Here is a 12,305-nt window from a genome sequence, read left to right on the forward strand (position 1 = left end):
TGGTGGTTACCATTGGGTCATGCACTGGCAAAGGCAATGAGAAATCATCAGCTTCTTCCCCTTACAGACTGCAGGGGAGATGGATGAGAAGAAGAAGACTCAAGAGTCTTTGGGTTCTCCACAGCCGCAGTTTATTTTGGGTGTTTACGCCCTTTGAGATGCTTCCCATGGCTTCCTGCTGCTGTTCCCAAAGGACATGAATGTCTTGTAGATCCCGTGTCATGTCCACTAGGCCAGCAACACTATCAGCTCAAATATCCTGGACATCAAAGATGTCACCTCTGTTTACACAACTGAACCATGCTGCTGATAGGAAGATGATGGTATCAAGTGTCCAGGGCAGACAGTATCACACAGAATAACATCTCTCAATGACTGCTGGTTACTCCAACCCCCCAGCTTAGTCCATCAGCCATGGGCTAAGCAAGAGGAAAGGCTTGCAGCTGGATAGATTTTTTCCCCTAGCACGTACCTGAGTAACTCTCAGCTCTAGCTGGAGCAGAAACCATGCCGTTCTGCTGAGGGTAAGAAAATGATGGACTGGTTTCTTTGACAGATTTGCATAGTTTTATGAAAAGTTTGTCCAACCAACACCCATTTGGTGTTTGTAGAAGTGACAAATGCTTTCTGCTTTCTGTCCAGCTCTGCTCATTCATTTGTGATAAGCACAGAAGTGATTCTTAGCTTCTGATGTTATTGTTTAATCTTTAAAACAAAGGAAATCAAGCCAAATTACTATATCTGTCCAGAAAAAGGCATTATCTAGTGTATCATAAGCGTAAATGAATATAGTAAATCAATATAGCAAATAGTGTTAGTAAATCAAGAATAATCTCTACACATTGAGTTAAAAGTTAAAAAAAAGAGAGAAAACAAATGTAATTAGACCTAAAGTGAATTAAAAGCTTTGAAATAAATGAAAATTAATTATTTTTCTGGAATATATTGATAATATGTTAAGTAGGTACTGCAGGTACCTCGGTCCCTCGACCCTTAACAAGGGTGTATATGACTCTAATCAAGTCCATGATCAGACCTGTACCAGATAAACTACTTCTCTTATACCACAATAGTTAGTTCCATACAGGTGTAAATTCCACATTTTACCACTCAGGTTTGTTGACATCAGTTTAATGATTCAGCTGCACTGTGGTATGGAGATGACTATCACCTGGAAGGGATTAGATTGGGTTAGATTGGGTTAAACTGGAAGTTGCTTACAGATTATGACATAGCAGTAATGGCAATTATGTCCTCATGGACGAGGACAGCCGTGTCCTCCCCAGCTGACTTAGGAGAAAGGAGAGCTGTGTAGTGCAGTGAGGAGCACTCCTCAGCCTGGGTGGCTGGCTTGGTTGGGGGCACGTATTACTCCTCCAACCCCAGAGTTATTTGGTGGATCCAACACAGGTGTGGGAGAGAGGTTGAACTGCTGGAATCTGCAGCAGGAGCCTATCCAGGTGGAAGATTGTAGCCATGTGGGGGTTTGTTTTCATCCGGCTCCACACTTCATCCTTTGACTAAAATCCTTTTCTCTCCTTGCCAGATCACAGCTCCCTATCTCCACATAGGGGCAATAATCGTCATGGTCCTGCTGTCCTGGCCCATGGCTCTCCATGCCATAAGAGCAGATAAGAAAGGTATGGCATCTCTGCTTCCTGCTGCCTAATGACAAAAGTCACATATCAATGTGGGAAAACAGGTGTGCAGGAGCCCTTCCCTCCCACACCTGCACTCCAGCTGGAGGAGTCTTTTAATTGCTGGTATCCCAGGGAAATTAGTGGAGCTGGGGCTTGGGCTACATACTGTCCTGTGGGTGTCCAGGTGCATAGTGATTTACATGCTGCCTTGCTCAGTTTTGGCCTACACCAAGGCAGTGACCTGTCCTGGTTCAGAGAGGATTAGCAGAAGTCCCCCATGTTTTGAGACATGCATGGAAATTTGTTCAGTCCTCTGCAGGAGAAAGCAGCCAGTGGCAGCTCTCTTGGCTGACCTTTGCTTGCTATACTCAGAATCACTGTTTCAGAAGGGGTCTCCATTCCAGTCAATCCACTTCAGACTAGTGCATCGCAGGAGAAGCCAACTGAGATAGGAGAAAGAGCTTTTTGTTCAATTCCTAGTGTTATCTCATGGAAATTCTTGCTCAACTCTGAGAAGTGTGAGCAAGTAGTGCGAGGACAAGACCAGATGCCAGGAACAACTGCAGAAGAGCCTGGCTCTGGGACTGTTTTTCTTTTTCCTCTGACTAGTCTCTCCATATAGCCAAAATTATTTACATCACCCATCTGCAGATGTTGATTTGTAATAAAAATGACAGACAGAATGAACTGGTAAAGGCATTTTTTTCGTGCCCAGGATTTTTCTTACTGAACTCTGGCAGGGGAGATTGAGGAGGGAATATGCTGGGACCCTAGACATTACAGTCCACCATGCCTAACGGACTCTCTGCTCAATGTATCAGCTCGGTGTAAGCCCAAGTTCCTTTAGAGTCACTGGTACAGGGTGGAGAGAGGTGGTGGTACCTGTTCAAGAAAGAGATGTTGGTGCACAGGTGCTCATTTCTCAGAGGAACTGTTTTGTTCTCTGAGGTGAAGCTCTCTGGGACTCTTGGGCAATGTGTCAACAGACTCCAGAGAAGACTGTGGGTAGTAAGTTGGCAAGTGTCTGATATGCAATACCCGTGCAGTCAGAGTCTGTAGGATTCTGTAGGTCACACACAGAAGGTCACTGACGGCAGTCTGAATGAACCAGGGAAATAATCACCTTAAGGGGATGTAACATAGTTGAAGGAGAAAGGTTCCTCCTCTTCACTGTGAATGAAATTTCAAAATGTTGCTCGTTCTTATCTAAGTATGAAAAAAATCAGTGTAATAGAATCATCACAGAATCACAGAATCCCAAGTTGGAAAGGTCCTCAGGAATCATCTGGTCCAACCTTTCTTAGGAAAAGCATCCTTCTATTGAGGATTGTTTTTCTACAAATGGGGGATCATAGAATCATAGACTCATCTGGTTGGAAGAGACCTTGAAGATCATCTAGTCCAACCGTTCACCCTGTACTGCCAGGTTATTTCATTGCACCATCTCTAAATAAAAAGAAATTAAGGCCGTGTCTTGCTCTAAGGCATAGTGACGTAATTGAAGCACAAAACCTGCAGTCCTGACGTAGCCCACATCCTTGCTTTGACCATTTTGTTTTCCTGGGTTGCATGGTTTGGAGAGAAAGAGAAAATTAGGGGAAGAAAGGGTGGAGAAAGGGATGGGACAAAGCCCAACAGCTTCTTAGCTGAGGAGCAGTACTGAAAGTCAAGCTGCAAGGCAAACCTGTGCATTACCACATGGATTAACTCTAGCCTTCCTCCTTCAAATTCTTGCAGTTGTTCAGGTGATAATTGTTGGTCCATACCTGGCTATCCTTCTCTTTCTTTTCTTGATACCTCTGGGGATGTACTCTCCTTGCATCAGAGAGATGGGGACACTTGGACCAAAGCCAGCCCTCATTGGACACCGTGGAGCACCAATGGTAGGTCTGAAGGAGTTCTTTAGTAATTTCTTCATCCTGTGTCTTGCTATCTTCTTCATCATTTTCTATTTTGTTCATTGAAGTCTGTGGAGGGTGGAAGGGGAGATATTTCCATTTGGAACTGCAGGCAAAGGCATCACTGCGTGAGTTTGTGAACTAGGATAACACTGTTCCCAAGGAACAAGATGGATTTGGTGGAAAAGTGGAAGAAAACAAACAGTAGACTTTGAGAAGATGATGATCCCTTAATAAAAACCAGAGATGTTACAGAGAGACAGAAAGTACTTACAGAGTCCTCCAGACAATAGTGTGTTTGAATATGATCTGCTCATCCATTTATTTTTCTTTTTCCAGCTGGCACCAGAAAACACTGAGATGTCATTTCAGAAGACAATTGAACATGGTGGGGATGGTCTTGAAACAGATGTCACCATTAGGTAAGGGGAAAACATCGCATCTCACAGACTGTACGCTGCTTTGTCTACGAGTTGCCTTTGGAGACATGCAAATCCAGGCAATTAGGTTTTACTGATGGCTGGGACAGGATCTCTCAGCTGACGTGTGATGATAGGGGCTGGAGGGCAGCGTTGTTCTCAGACAAGTCAATACCCTGTAGCTATTGATTCAACACTCATTATTTCTACAGTACATTTTAAATGCTTTGCAGAGTATAAAGACAAGTCCCTGGTCTAGTCTGACTTCCAGGTCACAGTGAGGGTTGTACCAGGCTACAAACCAACAGAAAATTGTGCTCAGACTTGTCCTGATTATTAGATCTTTGATTGCCTTGGCTTGGGGGATCCATTGGCATGAATCGCTAACATGCACTGCAGGATGAGCAGTTTCCAGGCACTGAATGAGTAAAATACTAATGCTTAGATGTTCTACTAATGTGGACATTTCCACAAGAGAATTTTTTGCCTTTCCACCACTGTCCATTTAGACTTCAGTCCTCTGAATCCCACAGAAACACACTGGTGTCAGCCAAGAGTGATTTCAGCCATACGTTACTATCCAGTTTTTGGGGGCTGGCAGATACACTTGCCAACATCTCCACTTTGCTCCTGAGGAAACTGAGGCACAGGCAGGCATGACTTCCCCAAGGTCATCCAGCAGTATTTAAGCTGGAAATAACCTAGTGTCTTGAGTCTCAGCCTTCCTCCCAATCCCACCCTCTGCAGTGACGGAGGTCATACTTCTGTGTTCACAGTAGCCCACATATTCTTCTAACCTGGCATGAGTCTGCTCATGTCATGAACTAACTTGCAAGGTGACCTGAACTCTTGCTTCCCAACAGCTATGATGGGGTTCCTTTCCTCATGCATGACAGCACCTTGAGGAGGACAACTAACATCAAGGAGGTCTACCCCAATGACACTGCTCAAAATGCTGCGTTATTCTCCTGGGATACCCTGCAGGAGCTGAATGCTGGAACGTGGTTCCTTAAGGTAAGCACCATAAAGGTCTGTCAACAACTGGATGCAGAAAAGACATGAGCTGGCTGATACTTAACAGTTTGTATGTTAGGAGAAAAACTACTGGTTGAGCCAGAACTCAAAGCAGTCAGTAGAAATCCTTCAGCTGGCGTCTCCATGCTCTGTCCAGTTGGCTTTTAGGCTCAGGAGACCTACAACCATTGGCTGGCGAGTGTTCTCCTTACCCTGGCAGCAGCAGAACACGTGGGTTGGGAGAAGAAAACGAGCTGCTTGTGCAAGGTGCTGTGTAGAACAGTCACAGCTAACATGGTGGGACAGAGAGGCACAGCAGAGCCAGCTGTGAACTCTGTGGTTTCAAGTCCCAGGAGTAATGTTGTCACAGCCCAGGTTCATTTCTCCTGTTTCTCAGGTAGAAGAACTAAGCAAAATAAAACATCCTCACTTGCTTAGGGCTGATGTCAAACCTTTTCCCTCGCAGGGATGTGAGTTTTTTGCATGCAGCTGACTCCCAGAGGTGATTGCCTGATTGATTGCCTTTTCTATATCTGTTTATTTCTAGGACAAACCATTTTCATGCATGGGCTCACTGTCAAGGGCAGATCAAAACCAGGCAATGAATCAGTCCATTTACAAGCTAAGTAATTTCTTACGCCTCGCAGACAGTCAGAATAAACTTGTGATATTTGATCTCTACCGTCCTCCAGAGAAACATCCTTACAGGAACTCATGGATCAACAGAACCCTGGAAGTCATCCTCAATGAGTCGGGGATTAGACCCCATCTGGTAGGGTGGCCTCACTCCTCCATATCGCTTTTCCTTACTCTCCAAATAGGGACTTCGGGGTCATTCCCAGCCTAGAGTCCACCCCCTTGTGTCTCACTTGTTTTAAGAGACATCGTTTGCAATATATTCCTACTATTGCTTCCTCAGCAGGTACAAAATGGTGTAACTCTACAGCAGCACAAGGAAACAATGCAGGAGATGCCTTAGCTCCCCAAACCAGCATCCTTTCATCATGGGAATGACTGGCAGCCTTCTCCCCACCACCCAGGCTTATTTTATATATCACATAGAAACTCCTGGCTTAAACTAAAATACATGGAGTTAGGAGCCTTCATCGCCTTCCCCTGGCAATGGATGGGGGCTGAGCTCATGTGGATCAGGTTCTGCACCCATCAATGTCTGGGTAGTTTCACCGATCTGTGTCTGCCAAAGATCTCTTCTCCCACACTGGGAGAATGGGAGAACAGAATATTTTCTGCGGCCTGTCTCATAAACCAAAGTCATCTTTTCATTCATTTCAGACACCGCATCTTTTGTTGGGCTGTGTGAAACGTAGTCACTGATCTCAAATTGATAAGCAAAGAACAGAGAATACTTGATGAAAGTGACTTCCAAGTTTTAACCCTGCATCCAAATGTTCTTTCATCATTGAAAGCAACATGTCATTTGACAAGCTGGGTTGAGCCCCTCAAGACGTATCTTTACTGGGTTTGTGTGAAAGGCCAGACATGTTAGTACCTCTGCTGTGAATTCATTGGGTCCTCTTGTTGCCTGCAGGTCTGCTGTGAATTCATTGGGTCCTCTTGTTGCCTGCAGGTCCTATGGCTGGAGAACGACATGAGGTCCTTTGTTCAATCTGTTGCTCCTGGGTTTCAGCAGACGATGGGCAGTAAAGCCCCAGTTGAAGATCTTTTGATGGACAATATTGTCAAACTCAATCTGGCCTACACTGAAATGTCCAGTGAAGACATACGGTAGGTCTCAATTTCAACCCGGAGTACAGTCAGTAGTCTATATCTGGACTATGTTTGCTCATGCATGTTGCAATGTCTCCCTCCAGTGACCAGCTCCAGGATCTACAACATTTTGGGAAGATTTCTTTAGATCCAGTGGCCATCCCTGTTGCATTTTGATTGTGCAGGACTGTAGTTCACTCCTACCATCGACCCATTGTATGGCCAAGAGGTGGCACATGTAATTATGGCAGCCCTGCCCCCAAGTCTACATTTACTTGACTAAGATCTGAGTATCTTCTGGGTAGAATGACACGACTGTCTCCTGATTTCTTGTCTTTCTATTCATGATATCCTTGGTCCCACCAACACTGAATCATGGAGAAGGAACAACTATTTAACCTTCCATAGCTCTTCCACAAACAGCGGTGTGAGTATATAATGTAGTGGTGAGAGACCATCACCCTCCTGAAGCTGGTGTTTTGGTGTGTCTCTGTTACTACCAGTACTCTGTGGCTTGTGACACACTGGAAATGTCATCTCTCCAGTGGAAGGTTCCACATTCATCGCAGGAGTTTCCAAAATGATTCTTTCATATGAAAAACCAAACCAACCCAAACCAACCCAAAAAACCCCCAATCTCACCTGTCCAGCTTTTCTTTTGTAAACAGGATTTTTTGTTCTTTCCATTGCACAAGAACATTGAAATATAATATAATATACTATATTATATTATAGTATGATATGATATGATATGATATGATATGATATGATATGATATGATATAAAAAAAAGAAGAAAAGAAAAAGCTTAACCCTTTGAATGAGAGTAATGTTTATGTTTTCTCAATGATAATTTTCGCAGGATGTAAAATCCTGGGTAGATCCGTTTGGCTAAACCCTGGATAGATCGTAGGTAGGTTTACAGATGCTGATACTGAGGCTACGTTCCTTTACCATTATACAGAGTGTGATCTTACTTTGTATTGTTTCAATGGCTTGTAAGAACTTGAAAAATGATGAGTTGATGCAGCACACAACAAACATGAGTACAGAGCTTCAAGGTCCTTTTGACTACTCTGGGAGTTTACAAACACATCATTAAATTGATTCATATGACAGAAGGGTAAGAAAATGTTGACCTTTTGGACACTTTAACCGCATTTTCTTCCAGCAGATCAGCTATTCTGTATTGTCCAATTGTGAATGATTAATTATTGGCTGGTTGGCTTCCCTTTCTATTCCTTATCTCGGTTTTAAGGCAAACCTTTCCTCTAGAAAATCGCTGTCTCTCCTTGATTCAGCCCAAAGGAAGTACTTGCTTAATGAAGCCTATTGCCTTTTGGTCTTTTAAAGGAATTATGCTGAGGCAAACATCACCACCAACCTCTATGTGGTCAATGAGCCATGGCTTTTCTCCCTGGCGTGGTGCTCTGGGGCACACTCTGTGACCACCGATGCCATCCACAAGCTGAAGAATCTCAGCCAGCCTCTGTTCCTCATGGTAAGTGAAAATCCACCCTGTCCCAGAGGAAGGAAGCGGAGTTGGGTTGTTCACGGTTAGCTTTAGAGACCATGGGCCAGTTCATGCAGCGATAAAAGATGCTTTGCATGAAAAGAACCTGAGTTGAAACCTGGCTTACCTGGGACCTCTGAGCCACTCTAGGTATCACCTTACCCTTCTCCTCTTTTCTTTTGGCTCAGGTAGAAGCTTGTTAGGATTTGCAACTTAGGCCTTGAGATGAGAGAAAAGAAATTATATGGAGTATTGTGTGAGGAGGAAGGAAGGGTCTTCGAGGGCCTTCAAGCTGATGCATGAGGAATTCCATTTCTAAGCTTTTGAAGCAACTTATTGATGTCAAAGGTTCCTCATTTCCCAGGGCTTCCCACTGTCCTTCTCAAACTTAGTCTTGTTCCACAAGCCCAAGGGAAACAACCATAGAAATAACACTTCCTTTCAGGGAGGAATCTTTTTCACATAATTTTTGTATTCCTTATTCTGTGTTGGACAACTTGTAGGGCTAAGGAGCACCTGGGGCACTGGTCCCACCAACCTAAAGGTTACTATTTTGAATAACTAGCGTCACACTCTTGAAGTAGCTTTCACAGTGCTCCAATCCAGACAACTGCAGTGTTTCAGTCCATTCTGAGGGTGGGTGGAAGTCCAGTCTAAGGGTGAATCTTCAGATACTCTTAGACTTAAAGCAGGAGCCACCCCAGACCCTCTGTGATGTTCACTAAAGAACGATTTTGCCAGAGAAAATGAGATGATACCGGATGATGTTATGTTGGAGGGGAGCAGAGAAAACCGCCTGTAGAAACAAGAGGTCCCTGTTATTTACACGGTGATGTGGTGCGATCTTCTTGACCACACAACAGACCTTTTTTCATGATGGATGATAATTTGGCATCAACACCCACTGGTGATTTTGAATGCTTTAAAATGCCTGAGGGATGTTACTCCACATGCAAACCAAGCAACTGAATGGCCTTATTCGAGCAGCAAGGAAGAGCTTGAGAAACTTTTTTGCCTGTCTCAGGGTTCTTGGTGGTGCACACATCCTCTGTTCTTTTCCAGACTCCACAGCAGTACAACATCATGTGGATCCTGACAGATCTGACCTCTGTGCTCCTCATCTCACTCATCTTTGCTCTGCACTGGTAACTACCACGTTGCTTAATGACCATCCTAGCCTGACCTTTGGTGCCAGGTGGAGGGAAGGAGGGATGCTTCTGAATGGTTAAAACTGCTCTTGAAAACATGACCTTTCCCTTCAGGAACTAGAAGACAGTGCTGAAAGTCTCCAAAAGCCTCTTTGTTTTTCCGGATTGCTCTCATTTTGCATTTTGGCAGCTCAGGCATGGTCTACACTCAGGATTCAGTGGGACCTGGTGGATTTATGGTAGCAACATAAACCAGTTATCAAAGCTAATGGGCAGAGAAAGAAACTGGTTTCTCTAATTATTACTATTTAGCTGCTGTTGCATTGGACTGACTTAGGAGGAAAGCTCTCAAGGTTAATATATGAGCATCCCACATCTCTGTATCTGCATATGCCAGAGCTGGAGGAAATCCATCCTCCTGGATGAAGATGTGTGAGTGTGTTACAGACTCCACATGTTGTTTCCTTCCATACTGTCAGAGACATTGCCTCTGTTGGGAAAACTGGGGTTCATGGGACAGGCTCTCTTCAGCAGGTCGGCTTGGGCTGCTGGATGCTCTGCTCTGCCATGGCTAGACAAGGAACTTGCCTGTACTCTTATCTCAGTGGTGCCCAGGGAAAACAGGAGGTGCTGAGCTCAGCTCGCTGGCTGTGGATGGGTGTAAGTACTAGACCAGCCAGCCCAGAAGTGTCTTCTGCAGGGGTGCTGGCAGCAAAACTGTGCTGCAGGTGACAGAAAGGGGAAAGTTAGGGAAGCTTCTAGGTGAGCAGTCTGGATTGATGGTAACCATGACTTAGTTTGGTACAGGAAAGGGTGGAAGCTCTAATACTGCTCTGGGAGGGTGGAGAAAGGAATTAGCAGCAGCACGGCCAGGTGATGAACTAGCAGCTGGATGGACATGTTTGCTGGGCATCCAGGATTTTTCCTTCCCAAGGCAAAGTGGCTCCTTCTCTCCCTTCCTCCCTCATCCTGCCCTGTTCTCCTCAGGTCCTGCGTTAGCAGCTTTCACCATGCTTTCAAGGCTGCAGGTTGCAGGGTGTTTTGCAATCAGCCCTGCAATGCGTCACCACTACCATCAGACCTTTCCATGCCTGCCTCCTCCAGGCATCTCTTCATGTGGTGTGTGCATTTCCCAGGACCCTGCAGATGCTCTGATGCAGCCAAACAACAACCTCTTCTGGGCTGGCATTGCAGCAGGGGCACTCCCAGTCCTGCTGGGAGTGAAGGGTCATCAGCAGAGCCAGAAACACCTATGTGGTCTTGTTTGTCAGATTTATTAATGCAACAAAATCACAATTTTTAGATTTCCTGCTTAAGAACCAATGACTGCAAACCCTTCTGGGGCTTTTGAGCTCTTAAATATTTCTTAGAAAACAGGGCTTAATCACAAAGTTGCCTTCAAAATGCTGTTGCACACATGAAGTGTGGATGCTTAGATACCAGTCACGCGCTGGAGTCCCTTCTCAGTAAGGACCTGAGCAGATCCCAAAATACCAGGACAGTTCCTGACCTGACAGAGTAGAAAAAAGGTGTCCCGGGCACCAGGGAGCTGTGAGAGGAATCACAGCAAGCAGTGGCCTGACCCAGGTGCTTTGTCTCATGCAGGTGGCGAGAGCAGAGTTTCTCCTGCTGTGCCCATGACGGTGGCCAGGTGCTGGAGAGTGGCACCTACAACAAGTTCAGGACAGGTGAGCAGGGCAAGGAGAGCTGGGAACCACATCCTGCTCAAGGCCGTCTCTGTGGGGGCAGTGAGGGATGGATTGGTGATAGGTGCCCATGCTGTGGCAAAGAATAGCTGCATCTCAGTCTCAGGTGCAGGTGGAAGGGATTTCTCCCCTCTCTTCAGCACTGGTGAGACCATGTCTAGGCACTGGGTCCAGTTCAGGCTCCCCAGTACCAAGCAGATTGTAACAACTGGGAGTGAGCTCAGTGGGGCCACTAAGCTGGAGGGCATTTGAGATCTGGGTTTGCACAGTGGGAGACAAGGGGCATCTTATTACTCTCTGCAAACATCTAATGAGTGGGCATAGAGAAGATGGAGCCAGATGTTCGTTCAGTAACAACAGCACAAGCTGAAGCTTGATAATTTTGACTAGATATAAAAAGAAAAATCTTCCCCATCAGGGGGGTCAGATACTGGAACGGGGGCCCAGACTGGTGAGGAATATTCTCCCTCAGAGATGATTAAAGCAGCCTGAGCTAAATGGCACTGCTTCAAGAAGAGGTTGGACAGAGACCTCCAGACATCCTCTCCAATATGCCTTACTCTGCAATGCTGTGAAAAGAGAGCCTGGAGGTGCTGAGCACTTTGAGAACTGCAAGGCAGGGTGGGATTGGCTGTGGACCTTCCCATGCACCAGGTTCCTGAACCCATGGAGGTATCATCCACAAAAAACAACCCAACTGAGCTGCAGGTATTTTTAGCCTGGTTCTGTTTGCTGATAGTCTGTTGGCAAAACAACTGCAGATGTTTTGGTAGCTCACTGTGTCCCATTTTCCAGAGCTCAGTGACATGCCTGCCGTCATGGCCTGACACAGGGAGGAAGTGGATGCGAACCTGCCATCTCAATGAAGACTGGAGAGCAGACCCTCCCCTGCTGCCCCTTCCTGCAATGCAAACACCAACCTGCCAAAGGGTCGGCTGGGGTGGCTCAGATCCGACTGGTGAGGAGGAGCCATTGGCCTCCATGACCCTGCTGGAGATGAGCACCAAGCTTCCTCTCCTACAGTTTTTCTCACAAACCCGTGCTTGGCAGGCACCCCAGGGGTTTTGGGGAGCACAGATGGAGCTGCAGCCGTGAAGAAGCTGTGGACCATGATGAGGAGCAGCAATACCATGGGAGCCACCACTTGCCTCTGAGACCATCGGCATCCCACAGGCCGACCATCCTGCAATCCTTCCTGCTGTGTGTAAGCCCTCCATTTCCACAGCTGTGTTTTACACAT

At 45.8% G+C, this 12,305-nt stretch overlaps 1 protein-coding gene across 1 annotated transcript in view; it reads left to right on the forward strand.

The window, feature by feature from the left end:
- GDPD4 (glycerophosphodiester phosphodiesterase domain containing 4) overlaps positions 1-11,892 on the forward strand; it is a 36,888-nt gene extending 24,996 nt beyond the window's left edge. The window contains exons 7-16 of the mRNA XM_010133851.1: positions 1,547-1,640; positions 3,378-3,523; positions 3,878-3,960; positions 4,821-4,971; positions 5,519-5,743; positions 6,560-6,717; positions 8,052-8,199; positions 9,274-9,356; positions 10,965-11,047; positions 11,861-11,892. Of these exons, the coding sequence (XP_010132153.1) occupies positions 1,547-1,640; positions 3,378-3,523; positions 3,878-3,960; positions 4,821-4,971; positions 5,519-5,743; positions 6,560-6,717; positions 8,052-8,199; positions 9,274-9,356; positions 10,965-11,047; positions 11,861-11,892 (1,203 nt within the window). The remainder of the gene's footprint in view (positions 1-1,546; positions 1,641-3,377; positions 3,524-3,877; positions 3,961-4,820; positions 4,972-5,518; positions 5,744-6,559; positions 6,718-8,051; positions 8,200-9,273; positions 9,357-10,964; positions 11,048-11,860) is intronic.
- The last annotated feature ends 413 nt before the right edge of the window (positions 11,893-12,305 follow it).

Source organism: Buceros rhinoceros, unplaced genomic scaffold, assembly GCF_000710305.1.
Source record: "Buceros rhinoceros silvestris isolate BGI_N320 unplaced genomic scaffold, ASM71030v1 scaffold4480, whole genome shotgun sequence".
NCBI classification, from domain to species: domain Eukaryota; kingdom Metazoa; phylum Chordata; class Aves; order Bucerotiformes; family Bucerotidae; genus Buceros; species Buceros rhinoceros.